General features: G+C 37.8%; 2 protein-coding genes across 6 annotated transcripts; both read left to right on the top strand.

The window, feature by feature from the left end:
• Positions 1-100: 100 nt before the first annotated feature.
• On the top strand, positions 101-1,163 carry rabif (RAB interacting factor). The gene is made up of 3 exons (XM_058792034.1): positions 101-362; positions 499-668; positions 871-1,163. The coding sequence occupies exons 2-3, from the start codon at positions 522-524 to the stop codon at positions 1,117-1,119; spliced, it is 396 nt and encodes a 131-aa protein (XP_058648017.1). The 5' UTR covers positions 101-362; positions 499-521; the 3' UTR covers positions 1,120-1,163.
• Positions 1,164-2,450: 1,287 nt separating this feature from the next.
• Positions 2,451-19,900, top strand: kdm5ba (lysine demethylase 5Ba). Of its 5 annotated transcripts, none has more exons than XM_058792020.1 (29): positions 2,451-2,650; positions 3,659-3,857; positions 5,430-5,507; positions 6,014-6,136; positions 6,323-6,493; positions 7,287-7,415; positions 7,514-7,604; positions 8,175-8,246; positions 8,588-8,655; positions 8,750-8,908; positions 9,177-9,296; positions 9,383-9,541; positions 9,652-9,833; positions 10,361-10,523; positions 10,619-10,738; positions 11,581-11,775; positions 12,027-12,208; positions 12,320-12,444; positions 12,795-12,945; positions 13,038-13,152; positions 13,241-13,596; positions 14,736-14,874; positions 14,983-15,162; positions 15,254-15,406; positions 16,653-17,063; positions 17,170-17,260; positions 17,351-17,556; positions 18,574-18,843; positions 18,976-19,900. In XM_058792020.1, the coding sequence occupies exons 2-29, from the start codon at positions 3,705-3,707 to the stop codon at positions 19,105-19,107; spliced, it is 4,494 nt and encodes a 1,497-aa protein (XP_058648003.1). In that variant the 5' UTR covers positions 2,451-2,650; positions 3,659-3,704; the 3' UTR covers positions 19,108-19,900. The 5 variants fall into 5 exon arrangements, with proteins under 5 accessions (XP_058648003.1, XP_058648006.1, XP_058648005.1 ...); XM_058792022.1 differs by lacking the exon at positions 2,451-2,650 and adding an exon at positions 2,702-2,879; XM_058792021.1 differs by lacking the exon at positions 2,451-2,650 and adding an exon at positions 3,532-3,546.
• Positions 19,901-20,077: the final 177 nt, after the last annotated feature.

Genomic DNA, 20,077 nt, shown 5'->3' with positions numbered 1-20,077 from the left:
TTTGCAAATTATATCTAAATAAATAATCTAAGATATGCAATAAACTATGAGTGATATATTCTCTGGACTTCGATGTTCCCATCATGCGAACACAACACAACGACTACAGCTAGCGCTTGAAAATGGAGTCTGTGTTTTTCTGAGCGGAACGTAAAAGTCGTCTATTGTTTTCAACCGGTCTGTTTTAGCGGTTGTGCAAATATTAGCAGTAGCCGACAGTAGTCCGCTAGTATTTTCCAACTGGTGTCTATTATTGTGTTTACACCTAAGTTACCATATTTGCACTCAACATTTATAAGACTATATTTGGGTAATACTTCCGTCTTAAACCAGATCAGTTTTCCTCATGGTCTGACTCAGAGGTGAGTATTCTTCCTTCCTAGTCACTTATTTAGCCAGTTAGCTATTTATATTAATTCCATATTAGATGTATTGACAGACCGAGCTTAATCAAGTAATAATTGTTCAATTCTAATTGATCGTATGTTTTGTTTTCAGTTTGAACAAAGTTGCTTACTAAAATGGATGACAGCAAACAGACCTCTCCCGAGGGATCTGTAGACCCCGCTCTTGTGTCAGAAGATGGTAAAAATGTGAAAGCAGTGTTGTGCCAGAGATGTGGCTCCAAAGTGCTCTGTCCAGGCATGGCACTGTTTGCAGAAAAGGAGGTAAGCATTTTAAATATAGTTATGGTTCATGTGTTACATCACATGATAATTAAATATAATTTACACTAAGTAATTTGCAGAATTATAGTCTGTCTGACTGACTTGTAATTTAAACAATTTATATTATGTATATGATGATGAGTGTTATTTTAAGACTGTTGTGCCCTCTGTTTTCTATGCAACACCCCTTCCCATTTCCCAGCTGTTTCTGCCTGCAATGAGAAAGAAAACCTCCATTGGTCAGTCAGACGGGACGTTGAATGGGGACACATTGACAGCTCACTGGCTGGTTGATGACATGTACACATTTGAGAATGTGGGCTTTACAAAAGATGTAGGTAAAGTGAAGTACCTTATTTGTGCGGATTGTGAGATCGGACCCATTGGTTGGCATTGCCTGGATGACAAGAAGAGCTTCTATGTGGCATTGGACAGGGTGAACCACGAATAGAGCACGTACTGAAGTCACTGTTTGGAAAATTCTATGGTATTCAACTACATAACAAAAATGGCTTTCATATTTTATTCTTTCGGCAGAGTTCAGATCAATGTGGTTGGTTTTTTTATAATGTGTTTTTTTTTTTTTTATTGTGATTCATTCCCACCAAACTGTATGCTTACATGTAATACTGCACCTGTCTATCATCAGTCTGCCAAAAACAAATGGAGATGATCCTTTTAAACATTCCTTAACACAAGTCCTTTCCATCCTTCGTATCTCTCCCTGCGTAATACATGAAGTCACTTTTGTGTATGAAAAGATTTAGTAGGACAGTCCTTGCCGTGTAACAATAATTCATCATTGATCATTTCAGCAGACCTGCAATATCAACTGAAACAAATAAATAAAATAAAACTCCAAATGGTTCTTTGTAGTTTTTTGTAGAAAATTGTCCCTTAAAAAGCACATTTGTTTGTGCATATTTGTATAAATACAAACCAAAATATATTCAGACACTATCAACATTTCTCACATCATCACAGTTTATGTAAAAAAAAAAAAAAACTCAGAGTTGAACTGTCAGAACAAATGCATCTTTATAATGTCAGATAACTTTGATAGAAACGTATGTAATGAATTAGGTTGAATAGCTGTCAGCTGTTAAATTTAAGTACACAATTATATGATACCAATTTAGGTCAACTAATTACCAAGCAATGCTTAATTTTGTTCAGTCTGTGGTGTGAAAAGGTCGTGTTAGCAATTTAAAAAAAAATTAATAAAAAAATTAAGCAAAACATAGTCAGGTCAGAGTGTCTGAATTACTTTCGGTCCCAAATTTGTATCAATTTTACTGGTAGTCCACTTTGTGATTAATTCTTGGGTATAATATGTCACAGTTTATTTTATTACATAAGTGAACTATAGTGTCCTGCACCCACTAGTAAAAAAAAAAATATCAAAAATTGTGTCTGAATAATGTTTGGTTTGACTGCATACATACATACACACATAATTTTCAAACAAAGTGCAGTTTTGTACTTGTCATGCATCACATTTGAACAAAATTTTATATATATATATATATATATATATATATATATATATACTCATGGTTTAGATCAATGTTATACACATATCTAAACACCCTACCTGGATGTGCTGCTCTAAACAAGAATATTAATAAGCATTTATGCTTTAAAGTGATTTGGAGAAAATAAGCCATAACACACACTGAAGTCAAATTAGCAAAGAAGAATTATTAATTTCAAAAACAATATCCTTGATATCGTCGGTAACAGGTCAGGCTACTACTGCCACACCTCAGCCTGCCTCGGTGGAATAGAGCTGTGGCTGTTTCCTGCGATAGGCGGATCAGGGAAGCGGGGATATCTGTCCTGTGTTATAGGGGGCGACAGCTTCCGAGTTGACGTGTGGTACGTGCTCGTAGATATTGCTCGCATGGAATGCTACGGTGGATGTTGATGGACTTTCTGCACAAAGATATGTAAAGACAGAAGTCAAGCGCAACGCCAGTACGGTGAGATACTTTCTGTCTTGGCACAGTATTTCATTTTCCGCTGAAGGATCCCGCATTCCGAAATCGGGTCATGTGACGCTGCAAATGCCCACGGATTATACATTCAAAGGTTTTTGATGTGCTGTTTGCACGATGTCACCCCACTCCAGAGGTTAATCGTGAATTTAAATGTCAATCGGGTGGAGAGTGGCTAAATTCATCGTCCCTGGACAACATCTGTTACTTCCGAGTGGGTAACTTGAAAGAGTCCATTTAAAGAAGTAATTCCGGTTACAATGAAGCTGTGGTGTATCAATCCGCGCAAGTCACTTCTCTAATTCAATGGCAGCCTACTTCTGCCTTTTTAAAACACTTTAGTGGAGACGTTGAAACACACAGATGTACGAAAGTTTTTGAGGGGTTTGTCATATATAAAAGCTTTGTTTTTGACCACAGATTTTATGAGAGTACTGTCTGTTACTTAAAATGTTTACGCTCGAGGAGATAGAGCTAGGGGGAAAAAAAGCAAACGCGTTTGAAAATAAAATCTGGGTGACTTTTATAAACAGCTCCGTGTGTCAGAGTTTAAATATAATTCTATATTTTGTTTGCTATAATATAATTAATTGAAGTAACGTATATTTGATGCTTACTGTATCATGTTGATCATTGCTGACCATTACAAAACCAAAAGCTTTGTTAGCATTGATCGTTACATAAGTGTTGCGATATTGAATAATGCGTTCTTTCCACTTGCCATGCCTTATGGAAAATTAAAGTGTGCATTTTACATTTAAAAAAAACTTTAAAAAAAATCTATATTGGTGAGAAAGCCGGATGGGGAAAGGAAATCCAGCGTCTCTACTTTTGAAAGCGGAAGACTACTAATCGCTGTATGGTCGGCACTCCGTCTGTGTGTACGTTTCCCAAAGTGGATGAGGATGTTAATTGTCGGAGTTCAGGTGTAATCATTCTTTAATATGGCATCTTTTCGAGACTAATTAAAACATTTACTTCAACTTCAAACAGTTTACTGCAGTTTCTACATGTCATCATTTGGATCAAGTTCCCCAGAATGACCCATTCACGACCCAACGAGTTTATTCCACCACCGGAGTGCCCTGTCTTTGAGCCCAGTTGGGAGGAATTTGCCGACCCTTTTGGGTTCATCAACAAAATACGTCCAATTGCAGAAAACACTGGCATCTGCAAGATCCGACCGCCCCCGGTAAGTTTCTTCGACATATAACAGAACTGTCAGATGCAGGCCAGCTCTCGGTCGTCTTTTTTTACTCGCAGATCGCAGACCCTGAAACACTTTTTCTGAAGACAGGTTTTTTCAACATGGCGGATTGCGGCTCCAGCCATTGCGAACGTTCGTAACGGCGTGTGCGCGTGTGCGCGCAGCTACTAGCTATGCGTGAATGCTTGCGTGTGGTTTACTCCAATAGCGACCACAATAACATCGCTTAGCGTTACTTTCTTTCCAAGAGAGTTTTATCGTACACTTGCTTTCTTTTGAGTACCACGACAGTTTTTTTTTTTGTTGTTTTTTTTTCCAGATACTGATACTTTTAAATGTTTGCTTGGGGACAGAATGCAACGTTAGTGATTGTTATTGTCTTCCAAAATCAATGTTGGCTAGAATGCATCCACCCAAACAAGAGCAATCCTCGATTGTGAATTTACAAGTATTATATAACTTTATTTTACATGTAGTTTAGAACATTTTGCGAATAATCTGGACTTTTTGATGTTACATTCTTTTTTTTCTTTTTTTTAATCCATGCAACTTCCTATTTTTACCTTTAACGTAAAAGCATTTGCTTTTAAATCTTATATTTTATTTGCTTATCTGATGTTGACATATGGCGTTAAAGTGTCTGTTTATTATTCAAAAGTGGATCAAATGCATTTTGTACTGTTTGTTCGGTGCTACGGAAAGACTGTTTTGATTAACAATGACCGCTTTTGCTAGGAAATAACGTAAAACCGCTGCATTTGTCAACAAATTTCTGTCGTTTATCAAATACTTCAAGGTTTAAGTTTAATCTTGCAACAAACATGTAAAAAAATATTGCTGAAGTTTGAGGTGGCGTAATTTGTCCCTGCCGTTGTCCTCCATGTTGTGTGAGTTGTGTATTTGCATTTGGCTATTGAAACTGAAATTTGGTGTAAATAACGCAAGTGAGAAGTGAAATTCAGTTTAGGTCGCGTTTTAAACGTTTACACAGATGTTATATTAGCTATGCATATTTTTGCGTTTGTCTTGTTGTTCACAATTGTTAACACCCTAAAAGGGCCTCAGTGGAAAGATAAAGAAATGTATTGTAGTCTTCTGTACCCATCCTTGTATGCTGTACTGCGAAAATGCTTTTATGACTGATGCTTTATCACTTAAATAAAAAAAAAAAAAAAAAAATGTTAATGGTTCCAGAATCAGAAGAATTTTTGTAACTTTATTTTATATGTGTACTATGAAATTAATACCTACCTTATGACCTATAACGAAAGTGATTTAGTGGAAAACAAATCAGGGCCTCTTGAAATTAAGACAATCATGATATTGTTTTGAGTACTAGTATTTAACAGTATTTATTTATTTTTATCGTCTTGATGGAGAATATTGTTATATCACTTACATATTGTATTCATAAGCATCATTGTTCAGTAGAAAGATGGCATGATGAAATACCCACATGCAGATATAAGCACAAATAATTGTCTTCCGTTAGACAGGACATCGTCTTGTGGCAAATGGTAAGCATAAAAGCTTAACACGTTTTTTACTTTATGTCAGGGTTGGCAGCCACCATTTGCCTGTGATGTGGACAGACTGCATTTTACGCCACGCATTCAGAGGCTCAATGAGTTAGAGGTGAGACCTTTTTTTTTTATTTGTGTTCTGCTTGTTAGATATTTTGTATTTGCAGATATGTTCATGTGGCCTTATTAAATCTAAACCAAAACCTGCAACCAGCGTGACCTCTTTTTGGTCTGCCACACTTTAAAGCACAGGTTTTAAAGAAACTCTTTTGGTTTCTCAGTTTATATATATATATATATATAATACACACACATTTCTGTTCACAAGTTTGGGGTCGGTAAGATTTTAAAAATGTTTTTGAAGATGTCTCAGAGGATTTTTTTGATGAATAGAAGGGAAAACTTTTTTTTATATAGAAAATTAAATACATCTTTGCTGAATAAATGTTTAAAATCTAACTCGACGCAAACTTTTGAACATCAGTGTAAATTTTAATATAAATTAAGTTCTTTTGAATATGCAATGCCATAATGTTTTCTCCTTTGCAATCCAGATGATTTTGAAAGAATGAGGACTTTGTTTGATTTTGTGTTGTGTTGTGTTGTATTGTTTTATAGGCCCAGACCAGAGTGAAGCTCAACTTCCTGGACCAGATAGCAAAGTTCTGGGAACTGCAGGGTTGTACATTGAAAATTCCTCACGTTGAGCGCAAAACTCTGGACTTGTATGTGCTTTACAAGGTAGGACTTAGGTTATGTCATCTCTAGTGACCATGTGCAAAGTTTAAAGCATATTACTTGATTTCTGCAGTTGACAGGTAAATTAGGAATACTAAAGTTGAAAATGCTGTCCTATACTTTCTCAGTGGCCTTTTTGAAAATGAAATATGGATGTAAACATGTCTTTGACCCCCTGTCTCTGTCTAGCTGGTCAAAGAGGAGGGATGCTTTGATGTGGTCTGTAAAGAGCGGAGATGGACCCAGATCGCACTGAAGATGGGCTTTGCTCCTGGCAAAGCAGTTGGCTCTCACCTTCGTGCTCACTATGAGAGGATTCTCTACCCATATTATTTGTTCCAGACGGGAGTTCATCTTATGGTGAGGTCGCTAAAGCACTTGTATAACTTGCCCTATCAGTTTTTAACTGAATATCATTCAGTTTCCACCCCTTTTCCTGATACATGTTCTTTGTTATGGTGCACACATGACAGCCATTGTCATTTATTTTTTTTATTTTTTTTTTATTTTTTTTTTTGGCAGAGAACTCAACTGTATCTGAGTAGAAAGGGTGCCCCAGTTATTGAAGCATTGTTGATAAGCGGCCTAGTTTATTTTCACCATATATATATTCAGTGCAGATTAGGTGGCGTGCACAGTAGTTTGCTATGAAGTACTATGAAGTGCAGTGAACAAACTTGAGGTTGTGTTCCTGTGTATGTTTTTATAGGGTGTCTTTTGTTTTTACTCTTTAAGTAGTGTCTGGTAGGCTGTTCGTCTGTGTTTTGGTGTTCCTGTGGGTTCAGTGGTTAACAGCTTTCTCTGAGGTGCATGTTTTTCAGTGCTGTACCCACGGCCCCTTCCCCCCCACCCATAAAGGGGTGTGATTTCATTCAATGAGCCCTGAGCTCTAGGCCCACTCGCCTGCTGCTTTTACCCCTTGGTTAATACCCTAGGGGTGATCTGCTTTGCCTCTCACTGTTACTGGCTTTAATAATGTCCACCCTGCTGTCATGTGGCTCTCCGGTTAGTTAATTAATTAAGAGTGAAGCCATGTGTACACTTATAATGGTGTTATAAATACAGTTATGCATTTGTATTCTTTGTAAGGTTTTTTATTGTTAATGTATGGGCTTGTTACTTGCATGTTGTCAACATTATCTTTCTCCAACAGAACTCTCAGAAGCCAACTCTGACTAATGACACCAAAGACAAGGAGTACAAACCCCACGACCTGCCCCAGCGTCAGTCGGTGCAACCAGCGGAAACCTGCACTATCGCCCGCAGAGCTAAACGGACCAAGGTAAAGGACAGATACAGAAATCTGATTCATACCTGGACCAGGTAGTAGTGTCTACTAGATAGTAATGTCTTAATTACTGACGTTGCCTGTTTTCATAGGGCCGCTGTTTTAAATCAGAACCGGGTGAGGTGTGCGAAAAACCCAACCTGAGGAGGAGAATGGGCTCATATGTGGCAAAACTAGAACCAGGTACAGATCCATATATTTTTATTTCTACATTGTCTTTTAAAGTTCTTCATGGCGTAGTATTAACATCATCTAGAAAAAAAATATATGAAAATATGTATATATGTTTATGTATGTATGTGTTCAGAAGACTTTTACCTTGTTATAATACATTTCTATTTCAAATGAACAAAAAATCCTAAAAAATAATCACGATATCTCGGTTTCCATAAGTTTCTTGAACACCAAATCAACATATTAGAAACAATTCTTCAAAAATCAATGACATTGAAGACTAAAGTAACGGCTGTTGTTTTGCCATCACAGAAATACATTACATTTTAAAATGCATTAATATAGAAAACAATTATTATTTTAAATTGTAAAATTATTTCACATTATTGTTTTTACTGAATTTCTGATCAAATATATGCAACCTTGGTGAGCACGAGACTTTTTAAAAACATTCAAAATAAATTACGTGAAATTCTTCCTGAAATCTGAAAGAGACTTTAATCTTTCAAAACAAGATTTGATCAAGTGGTGTTTACAAGATGTCGTATAGGTCATTGACCCATGCCTTTTTGCTTAAAGGCGAAGACCCAACACTTCTGCAAGACCCCCCTTTCCATGAAACATATTTTATTGGAATGTCCCGATTTAAATGCAAGTAGAAAACTTTTTTTTTATGAAGTATGCTCACTCAGGGACTAGTAAGATTTTGCCAGAAAAGATTTTAGCTTTATCATGTTAATTAAAAAATCTTGTATAATTTTAACTGCTGTATTTTTGTGTTTTTATTTTATGTTTATGTAACTCCTTGTATTATCCCAGCTCTTTTGCCATGAAGATAGCCTTAGGCATGGCAATAAAAATAAATAACTACTGTTACTACTCAGAAACATTAAAAAAAAATCTTAGCGACCCCCCCCTCCAATTTTATTCCATATTGTAAGCTCAATGCAGTGTGGAATTTCAAACTTATTTACTTTATAAATTTCTTCCAGTAAAGAAAATTCCAGTGCAGGTGAAAGAAGAACCCATTGAGCAACAAGTTGAAGGTGAAAAATCAAAGGTGAGGGCGGAGGTCAGAGGACCATTTGATTTTCGCACAACAGGAAGTATGCAGTGCGTTCTTTTATGGCAATGTTTTTGTTTTTTCCCCGCAGGTGGAGCAGTACATGTGCTTGGTATGTGGGGGTGGAGGTGATGAAGATAGACTCTTGCTTTGCGATGGGTGTGACGACAGTTATCACACCTTCTGTCTGATCCCTCCCCTCCACGATGTCCCCAAAGGTGACTGGAGATGCCCCAAGTGCCTGGCTCAGGTGAGCCACTCCTGACTGCATTTGCAAACGGATGTCTTCTTTGTATTTATTTAAGTAAAGGTTTACATGAGGTTACTAAACAATCATGTGACAAGGTCATATACTTCTAAGCTTTTTTTCATAACTAAATTACAGCTGCTCCTGTTTGTGTTCTCTATCTATTAACTATTGTCTGTTAGTACGTGATGCCTCTTAGTAGTACTGGATTGTATTTTAATAGTCATTTGCATTTAGTTCGTAATCATTGGCCTCCCTATTCTCCCTTTAGGAGTGTGGTAAGCCACCGGTAGCGTTTGGGTTCGAGCAGGCCTCCAGAGACTACACCCTTCGCACCTTTGGAGATATGGCTGACTCTTTCAAGTCTGACTACTTTAACATGCCTGTTCATGTATGTCTGTTAAAGAACACTTTTGTGAGACTAGTATGGTTGCATACCATGTGGAATATTAAGTGATCAGCTTTATTTTTTGGCAGATGGTTCCCACAGAGCTGGTGGAGAAGGAGTTTTGGAGGCTGGTTAGCACCATTGAGGAGGATGTCACTGTAGAGTATGGGGCTGATATTGCTTCAAAAGATTTTGGAAGCGGCTTCCCTATTAAGAACGGCACATTTAAGGTCTCACCAGAGGAGGAGGTACAGAAATGACCTGAAATGCTTTGTTCTTGCAATCTGTATGCTGGAAGCACAAACCTAAATCTTAAGATTACAAATGCAGGTTCATGAAATCATTTCTTTTTGTCCAGGATTATCTGAGCAGTGGCTGGAACCTCAACAACATGCCAGTTTTGGATGCATCTGTGCTGACTCATGTCACAGCGGACATCTGTGGGATGAAGCTCCCATGGCTTTATGTGGGCATGTGCTTCTCCTCCTTCTGCTGGCACATTGAGGACCATTGGAGCTATTCCATCAACTATCTGCACTGGTAATCCACTCTCACTTTCCAGATTGAAAGTAACCTATTTTACGTGGTAGATTGAGTGAGTGTACCTGCTCTTCATGTTCATGGCTTATTAACTCTTTCCCCACCAGTGTTTTTTTTTTTTTCACCGCCAGCATTTCTGATGATTTCTATGATCAACTAGAGATGTTTCTGTGTCTGTAAAAGCATCTCCCCTCACTGACTACTACTGACTAGATTGAAAATGCATATATGATCTACATTTTCTCTGATCCTTCCGTTTGTGCTGATCATCTTGTATCCGCACCTGTAACTCTTTCAGGACATGCGCTAGGGCTTTCCTTACCGTAATGCACCTAGAACACGGATTGCCATAAAAGCTCGTCTTTGACGGGGAAGCATTGTCTCTTAATTGACGTGATATCTTGTCAATCACGGGGAAAGAGTTCAATTGATTGTTTGTGCTTCATTTGAACAGTTTCTGAGACAAAAACAATTCACGCTCTGAGATTATTGTTTTTCCCATTCTCTTTTGTTGTTTTGATTTGCAGGGGAGAGCCAAAGACGTGGTATGGCGCTCCTGGCTACGCTGCTGAGCAGTTGGAGAATGTGATGAAGAGCCTGGCCCCTGAGCTCTTTGAGTCTCAGCCAGACCTGCTCCACCAGCTGGTCACCATCATGAACCCAAATGTGCTCATGGAGCATGGAGTACCAGTGAGTGGAGTTACGAACTAAACAAAGACCATTAATAATACAAGATGGAGTAAATTTTATTCATGTGAGATTACCTCATCCTTTCTTCCTTTTAGATTTACCGTACAAACCAGTGTGCTGGAGAGTTTGTCATTACCTTTCCGAGGGCCTATCACAGTGGTTTCAACCAGGGCTTCAACTTTGCCGAGGCAGTCAACTTCTGCACTGCAGACTGGGTAAAAGACATTTAAATTTGACATTAGGGCTGGGCGATAAAACAATAATTATTGCAATATAATTTTCCTTCATAAAATAACAAGAGTTTGATATAATATTTATGCACTAAAAGCAGAACAAAACATTTGAACCATTCATCTGCTCGGCTCAAAGTTGAAACAGTAGTGTGATTTTAAACTAATTTTAGATGAAACGGTGCTGAGAAACACTGTGCACAGCTATACAGTGAGAAGGCTTTTAAATCTACAAATCGCCATAATTCACCATGGATTTACTGTAGTAACACTAACTGCGCCGTGGTACTGTGGGATATTCATAGCCAGTTTTATTGTAGTAATGTAGACGAATTAAATGAGTAATGGAATATTATAGTATTTTTTATTTTTTTGTGATGACACTGTAGTGTTTTATGCATTTATACTAAATGCATTTAGACTAGGCTACTGTTTTTCATACAAATACCTAGAAACCACATAGTTAAATTTTTACCATAGTATTGAGGTGCTATATGTGTGGTTTAATGATAAATGTATGTTACTGTGGAAGATCAGTGGTTAATTTTAATAAAACTCAAACAGTCAGAAATAATTACATTTCACCATATAAAAATGAGGTTGTTACAATTTTTACAGATGTTACTGTTTTTGATAAGGAACGTAATTTTACATCTGCATCCTAACTCAAGCTAATACTACTGAAAATGTAGTAACGAAAAATGTGATGTTATCAGTATTGCAGCCAGCACTGCAAACTGTGCTGAAGATACATGTCATCAAAGTCAGTCAACGCAAACCTGTTTCATGATTTGAAACACTATCACAATATCAATGTTGCGTTTCAGATGCCTCTTGGTCGGCGGTGTGTCGAGCATTACCGGTCCCTCAACCGATACTGTGTTTTCTCCCACGATGAGATGACCTGTAATATTGCCAACAAGGCAGACTCTCTAGAGTTAGAACTGGCCTCTGCTGTCCAGAAGGACATGTGTACCATGATTGTGGAAGAGAAGATGCTCCGTGAGAAAGTCTATAAGCTGGTGGGTGGCTATTTTAATGGCTGTTAGCCCATTTAAGCTGCTGTAATTTGCACTTCATGACCAAGTTGGTTGAATAACCACAAAATATGTTTCTTATCTATCGATCTATAATATTTTATATGCATTTTTTTTTTTTAAATTTATTTACTTGAAGTAATTAAGCCTGCAGCTCTGTTGTCTGTTCACTTTGTTTGTATTCAAGGTCTGTCTGTCTGTTACTAATTGATCCCATTGTGTTTGTGTTTCCCTAGGGCGTGTGGCATTCCCAACAGGTTGACTATGATTTACTGCCAGATGAGGAAAGGCAGTGTGCTAAGTGCCGGACCACCTGTTACCTGTCTGCCATCACCTGTCCCTGTAGCCCCGACCAGCTGGTCTGTCTCCATCACATTGAGGACCTCTGCTCTTGCCCTGCTAGAAGCTACACGCTCAAGTGTGTGTTTGCAAAAGCATAGGACAAACTTCTGAATGATAGATCAAATGCAAATTTGATTTAATTTAGGAGGTTTTCTTAAATGAACCTTTTTGTCTTTTACTTGCACAGCTATAAATATACACTTGCCGAGCTGAAGCCATTGTTCCAGGCTTTGACGGCCCGTGCTGAGTCCTATGAAGACTGGGCATCTAAAGTGAACAAGATTTTGAAAGCGGATCAAGATAATAAAAGTGGTGAGTTGTTGTTATTGCAATGTGTTTGTCTTTATCCCTTAGAAATCCCAAGTATTGAACCCTAAAGCCCAGTGTTGCATTTTATTACACTTTATTCATGTATGTTCAAACTTTCAAGGCATGATTCATTTATTCTAAAAGTGTTAAGAATTGTTTCAGCTGGTTGGTGCCATTTTGTAAGACTTTAGCCAGCCGAAGCAGTTAATATGCACATCCCCCACCAAAACTGTTATTTTGTTTAATTTTTTCACATATTTAATGAAAGTTAGGTATTATTTAATTGCTTAATGGGTCTCGGAGTTAAAAGCACTTTTTTTTTATTAAAGTAAGGGATTCTGCTTTCTTATTAGATTTGGAGGAGCTTCGTTCATTGATAGCAGAAGCAGAGAAGAAGTCATACCCTGAGACTGACTTGCTAAGTCATCTGCGTCGAGTCATTCAGAATGCAGATAGGTGTACCTCAATGGCCCAACAACTCCTCAATGGCAAGAGACAGACAAGGTACATTTATTCTTTCTGGATTGTTGAGCTATCTGAAGTTCTTGCAAATTGACTAGTTTTAAATGGATGCAAATCTGTATTTGTGTTAATAGATATCGCTCCGGTGGGGGAAAGTCTCAGAACCAGCTCACTGTGGAGGAACTGAGGTCGTTTGTCAATCAGCTGTATGACCTGCCCTGTACCATCCGACAGGCCCCTTTCTTAAAGGTACCCAACCATACAGCATGCTTGGTGCAATTCTCCCCAGATGTCTTAGGTGTTGATCTGACATTTTCTGTCTCTACTTCTATCTCAGGCTCTTTTGAACCGTGTCGAACAGTTCCAGCAACAGAGCTCGGATCTCCTTGCAGAGGACGTGCCTGGTTCCTCTGCTCTTCAAAGCCTCCTAGATGAAGGTGCAGGCTTGGATGTGGAGTTGCCTCAGCTGGTGGTGTTGAGGCAGAGGCTGGAGCAAACCCGCTGGGTGGAGGCCGTTCAGGAAGCCAGCGATCAGCCAGCCGACCTCAGTCTAGACTGCATGAGGAGGCTTATAGATCAAGGAGTGGGCCTGACACCGCATGCCTGTGTGGAAAGAACCATGGCCCGCCTGCAGGAGCTTCTCACTGTCTGTGAACACTGGGAAGAAAAGGCTCATAACATGCTCACTGCTAGGTTTGTATTTAAGTTAAATGTTAATGTAATGTAAATGGATAGTTCACTAAAAAAGGAAAATTCTATCATTATTTACTCTCCTTCGTGTCTCTGTAAAACTATTTTTGAAATGATGAAACCTAAGAGATTTCTGTCCCTTCTTTGCAAGACTTCACATCTGCAAGTCTGGGTGATCTTTTGATGCTTCAAAAGTTCATTAAGAGGAAACAAGACACACTTTTTTTTTTTTTTTTTTTTAGGTTTAAAAAAAAAAGTTTTGTTTTAAAACAAAATTAATTTCTTATGTGTTTTAGAATGAAACAAGGGGGAGTAAATGGTGACAATTTCCACTGACAAGCTTTTGTGGCACCAAGCAAACTCTTTACCACTTTTATCAGCCAGATCTGAGAAGTGAAAGCAACTCCTGGTGGTTTAGGTTCGGCAGTATACATGATCATGTTGCAACACAATAATTTGCAAATTATTCTGGTAAAATTTTGCTTGCAAATTTTTATCTTACCTATTTCTTTCAATGGCTTATGGTTAATACAGTTCATGCTCTCCCAACATGCATGTTGTAAAGCACACACAGGTGGTGTGGTCAGATGGTTGAGCTAGTTCTGATGGGGAATAAAAATGTGCCTGGTTAGCATTTTGACTTAAAGCTGTTTCCTGGCAGATTAACTGGTTTGATCTATTGTGACATTGAACACTGTATGGACAGTATGACGCATTGGGCAATGTACTGTTCAAAGTTTTGGGGACCATAAGGTTTGTTTAATGTTTTTGAAAGAAGTCTCATACTCACAAAGGCTGTATTATCAGTGTTGAAAATGGTTGTGCTGCTTAATATTTTTGTGGAAACTGATAATTTTTTGATGAATGGAAAGTTCAAAAGAACTGATTTTATTTCATTTTGAAATCTTTACTGTCACTTTTCACCAGTCTCTCATGCATCCTTGCTAAATAAAAACATTAATATATTCCAAAGGTATAATTATATTAAAATGCATTTATATTAATATAATAAAAAAAAACTGACCCAGTAATCTAGGTTAGTGCAGCATCTTAACTATTTAGATATGGTTGTTTAATCTCTACCTTTTTAACCTGTTAAATAATGTAAACTTTTTTTTTTTTTTTTTTTTTGCTTATTTTAGGCCTCGTCATAGTATTGATGCACTTGAGGCAGCTATACAAGAAGTGGACAGCATCCCAGCATACCTACCCAGCTGTCTTCAACTTAAGGACTCTGTAAGCAGGGCCAGAGAGTGGATAATGGAAGCAGATGCTCTTCAGGTATGTTTTACATGTTTGTGTAATTCTCTATTATTCATAACCCTATGATTGGACACAAAGAATCTTGTGCAAGTAGTGCTCGGTCCATTTAAACATTTATTGCTACAGGCTGGAGGCCGAATTCCTGTTCTCGCTGCCCTATCTGAACTTGTGTCAAGAGCCAGAAGTATTCCAGTAATGCTGGAACCACTGTCTCGACTGGAAAGTTTAATATCTGAGGTACAAGCCTGGAAGGAGAGTGCAGCTAAAACATTCCTGTTGAGGAACTCATCCCATTCTCTCCTCGAGGTACATACTTATTCACATTCTAAAAAAGTACTGGTTGTAAATAACTGTGAATTGTGAGAGTAAAATGTATTGTTCTGTTTGTGTCTTTAAGGTTTTGTGTCCTAGATGTGAGACTGGACCACAGAAGTTAAAGTCTAAAAAAGCCAAGGATGTCTCAGTACCCTGCAAGAAAGTTGAAGTAAAACTAGACTCTCTTTTTGATGTCGAAAAGGTGCTTTCTACAAGCAAAGATACAGTTTCAGCAGTAAGTCACATTTTAGTTAGGTTTTAGACTAAATGCAAAACAAACAGGTTCTGGTTAGTGCTACTGATATATTTTTAGGATTTCTGTTAAATGTAAGACCATAAATATCTTAAAGGGGTCATGAAATGAGAAATCAAATTTTCCTTGATCTTTTCACATATGGGAGGTCAATGTACTGTAAAAACGTACTGCCAGAAATCAAAACTTCCTTGTCATTCCTAAAACAGCTTAAAACACAAGTGCTCCGAGTATGTCAGAAATGGAACAGGGCATCACTTTACTGTCAGGGATTTGTCGGGTCGCATCACAACGCGCTGCAGCCAGTTTAGACAATCACTAATAATAATGGGTTCCAAGCAGCCAAAAAAGTTTTAAATTTTTCATATAAACATATGAAACAAACTCTTGTTGGGTTCCATTGCTTTTAGTCGTGAGACACTGGGCCGTTTGTGGCCGACACTGTGTAACGTTGGGAAAAAGTGGATGAACTTAAGTGGCACACTTAACAAAGCATTGTTTACGAAACTGTATAGAAAACAGCCTGTTACTTCTAAATTATGATGTTTTTGCTAATATTTTATGATCTTGCTAACATTATAAATGGACCTCGGGGAACATTATAAAATAACAAAAATGCAGTTCATGTCCCCTTTAAATGGTATTACAAAAGTCTATCATTTAAAAACAGGAATTGCAATACAGACTGTAATTTGGTATATAAAATAAGGCTATATAAATGCCTCATTCATTCATTTCAGTTTAATGAATTTATGTAATTTAATTTCAAATTTAATAATCACATTAGCTGTTGTTGCACATACATGGTTCGGTTTTGGAGCATTTCAAAATATATGTTGTAGATGGTGCCCATTTTATCTTCCTCATCTTTTTGAATGAATGGCTGGTAGAAGGAAAGCATTTCAAAATAAGAGTCCCATTGTATTTCATAATTAAATCTCCACATTATGCATATTTTTTTTTTTTCTAGGTATTATTAGTATTTTGGTCACTCAGTAAACTGGCACATTGCTATAATTCTGTGTTTTTGTATGGACATAGTATTAATTTAATTTATGCAGGACTTAAAAGTGGTTTTTAAATCTTTGCAGAAACCCAGTTTTTTTTTGTTTTGTTTTTCCTCTGCTGGGCTCTAGAATAACCCATCCTTAATGTTGAGTCCTGACTGTTCAAGTCTGTAATGGACATTTGGGTGTCTGCTCAGACTTGTATGTTGTTCTCCAAACAGATGGCCACTCTCAGTGAAGTGCATCAGAAAGAGCTGGAGAGCCTGTCTATGTTGAGGACCTCAAATGAGTCAAAGTTTCAGTCTTCGCCCAGCTGTTTGGCCCCTACAGTGTGCTTGTGTCACACTGTCCCAGCAGGCCCTATGCTACAGTGTGAACTCTGTCGAGACGCCTACCACAGCGGCTGTGTGCCAGGGTTCAAGGACATCCAGACAGGTCTACCGTGGTTATGCCCGCTCTGCAAGCGCTCCGAGAAGCCACCCCTGGATAAGGTGCTTCCCCTGCTTGCTTCCTTACAGCGGATTCGGGTTCGGCTTCCAGAGGGCGATGCCCTGCGATATGTGATTGAGAGAACGGTGCGCTGGCAACACAAAGTGCAGCTGGTTTCTCCTACACAGCATCCGAATGGAAAAGTGAGCTTAATATGTTTTGAATGTAGTTCGTTTTGTAGAGGAAAATCAATTAAAATGTGACACTTTTCTATTTATATTCATGATCTGTTCTATTTATATGATGCAGGCAAGACATATTCCTGGAACAGCATCATCTCAGACACTGGTAGGGAGCAACAGCTCTTTCTACATGCTGCAGCCATGTATTCCTCTCAATGGTGAGACAACTACACCTGTTTTACTACACACTTTCCGAGTAGATGGGAATGTCTGGGTGTAAACATTTGGGATTGTGTCATGTGTTACAGAACTCAGTACGGAGTTGGAGGAGCTGTTGATGGAAGGTCTTCTAATGCAGGTGACTTTACCTGAGCTCCAGCAGCTTTATAGCAGCCTGCTCAACAGGTTTTCACCATCCCAGCACTCCCTGCAAAGCAGCGAACACGATCACCAGTATCACATTGCTCAAGACAGAAGCCCACCTCAAAGGAGCCCTCCGCACAGCAAAGGACAGGTGGGAGAACACCCCAACTTGTTTACTAATCCTTCAATAGCATTAGTTTTGTTGCATTGTAAACTCCTCTGATTTCGACACAGGATTTCCAAACTAAAAATATTTACTTCATATTTATTTAAATGAAGTTGATTTCAATCATTTAGCACATTCACATTTACGGATCTTTGATGTTAGTTGATGGTCACGTGACATGCAGGTAAACAAAATATTTAATCTTTTTAGTAAGTTTTTATGGATGCCCAATTCTGCCACACAGGAAAAAATTATCATGCTTTGATATGATGACATAAGTTCATAATTGTAACACAAGTTGTAATTGACATTATAAGAGAAAAGGTTTACATTCTGTCACCTGATATTTTGTAATAATTGACACTTTTTATCTTACAATTTGGACTGTCATAATTAGGATCTATGAGATGCTAAACCATAAATAAAAACCAGAATTTATGACTAATTCATTAAAAGTTTAAAAGTTTGTCATAATTATGACTTGATATAATTAACTTTATTTCATCATTATGACTTTGAGTGTCATAGTTTCAACTTTTCATGTCATAATTTACCAAAGCATTTCTTTTTCTTTTTTTTAAGTGCCAGAAATTGGCTACCATATGGTTTTTTTTTTAATTATTATTATTATTTTCTTTTATTTTTTTTACTATTCATCCAAATTTGAGAATAAGTCCAAAAAAGGAGAGAGAAATTTATTCTAAATATTTTCTTCAGTAATGAATCTGAGTATTGCTAAAAATAGTTTATTCTAATTAAAATATCTAATATTTGTGTGTTTTGTATGTTTATATACTTAGCGTTGTACTGTTAGCACGGCAGCATACGTCTTACAGTACGTCTTACACTGAGTGTTGTTCATGTTAACTTCTGCCTATATAGAGAGTCCACACAGGCCACAACATACTGACTTAAAAGGCAGCTGCTTATGCAGGTGAGACTGCTCACTAGGTTTCAGAACGGAGCTTTTGACTAATTTTGATTTGAATTTATTCTATCTAGGATGGAGTTCCAGAGAGCAAGAAGGAACCCGAGAGGCTTGAGAAGAACAGCAAGCGACGTCTAGAGAAAGAGAACATGGAAGGGCAGCACAGAGACAAGATAAAGAAGCCCAAGAAAAAGAAGCCTAAAATGAACAAGGAAAGGAGAAGAGAGGAGAAACGAACCACCTCCCCCTCCAACTCTCTTTCTGACTTGTCGTATTCAGACGACTCGGAGGAGGATTGGTCTGTGTGCTCGGCAAAGCAATGTCAACAGCCAGAAGGAAACGAGGTTAGTTTTAGCATAATTGAAATGCTTGAGGTTTTGTTTTCTAATCTACTGCATCGTTCTTGCTTATATAATTGGGTTATTGTGTGTCTCTTTGCCTGCATGAATAATTATTGCTCTTTCTCGTCCTCACAGGTAAACTGGGTCCAGTGCGATGGCAGCTGTAACCAGTGGTTCCACCAGATTTGTGTGGGAGTGTCTGCTGAGCAGGCTGAGAATGAGGACTACATCTGCGTCAGCTGCGCAATAAACGATTTGACAGAATGAGGACCAAAATCATGTTTTTCGAAGGATAGTCAAAAGGCTCCCCGTTTTGCACATAAGTTACAGCACCAAGAGCGCACCAGATATCATCCTCTTACTGAATCCCGCCCCCTCTGTTCCCTTGGTGCTACTGCCTTCTTGATAGGACTGTTAACAAAAATCTGTACGATTCTTCTGCTTTTTGTTTTGTATTTTTGGAGATTTCCTTCTATAACATTTTATTTCTTCTCTAGAGAACGTGATGCATAGACGTACCTCAGGGGTTTCCATCCCATGAATGCAAAACAATAGGGAACTTCAGCTTCCCTAAATGTATTTTTGTTCATATTTATTGTTTTTTTTTTTTTTGTTTTTTGTTTTTTTCTTTCCCCAGTCACCTTTAGAATTTCTAACGTGAATTTATCAATCTGGGCTATTTACACCAAATAATATTAATTGGACTAAACGAAATGGTCTAAAATTATTTTTGGAACCCGCTGTTTTGGTACATGTGTCTAATAATATAAAATATTATTTATTTATCCCAGCAATAACTCGGCTGGTTACCCTGATTTTTCAGTAGCTTGAGATCTGCTCAGATCTGTTGCTTGATGCATTAGAAGTGTTTGTACAGGATCCTAATGTAGGTTGTCAGACAAATGAGATGTAGCAGGCAGAAGAAAAAGCTGTGTGAAATATACTTTGTGATGTATACTGTGGCTTTCTTTAAAACTCAAAACAGATCTTTTCCGATGTTAATTCAATTGTGGAATAAAATGGTTTGTTCTCACCTATAAATACTGATCTACTTCTGTTATCATGAGTCTTTCTGGTCTTTATTTGTGTGTAATTCGATATGTGTTTATTTGCATAAAGCAAACGCATAGGTTTGAGCATCAGGTGGCGACAAAGTAAAAAAAAAAAGGCAGTTCAGTGTAGCTGTTCAACCTCCATTCCTGTGGATGGAGCCATTATGTTCAAGAAAGCGCCAATG

This window comes from Onychostoma macrolepis, chromosome 11 (genome assembly GCF_012432095.1).
Source record: "Onychostoma macrolepis isolate SWU-2019 chromosome 11, ASM1243209v1, whole genome shotgun sequence".
Classification (NCBI taxonomy): Eukaryota; Metazoa; Chordata; class Actinopteri; order Cypriniformes; family Cyprinidae; genus Onychostoma; species Onychostoma macrolepis.
The sequence above is the reverse complement of the archived record's forward strand: the minus strand, read 5'-3'. Positions and strand labels throughout refer to the sequence as shown.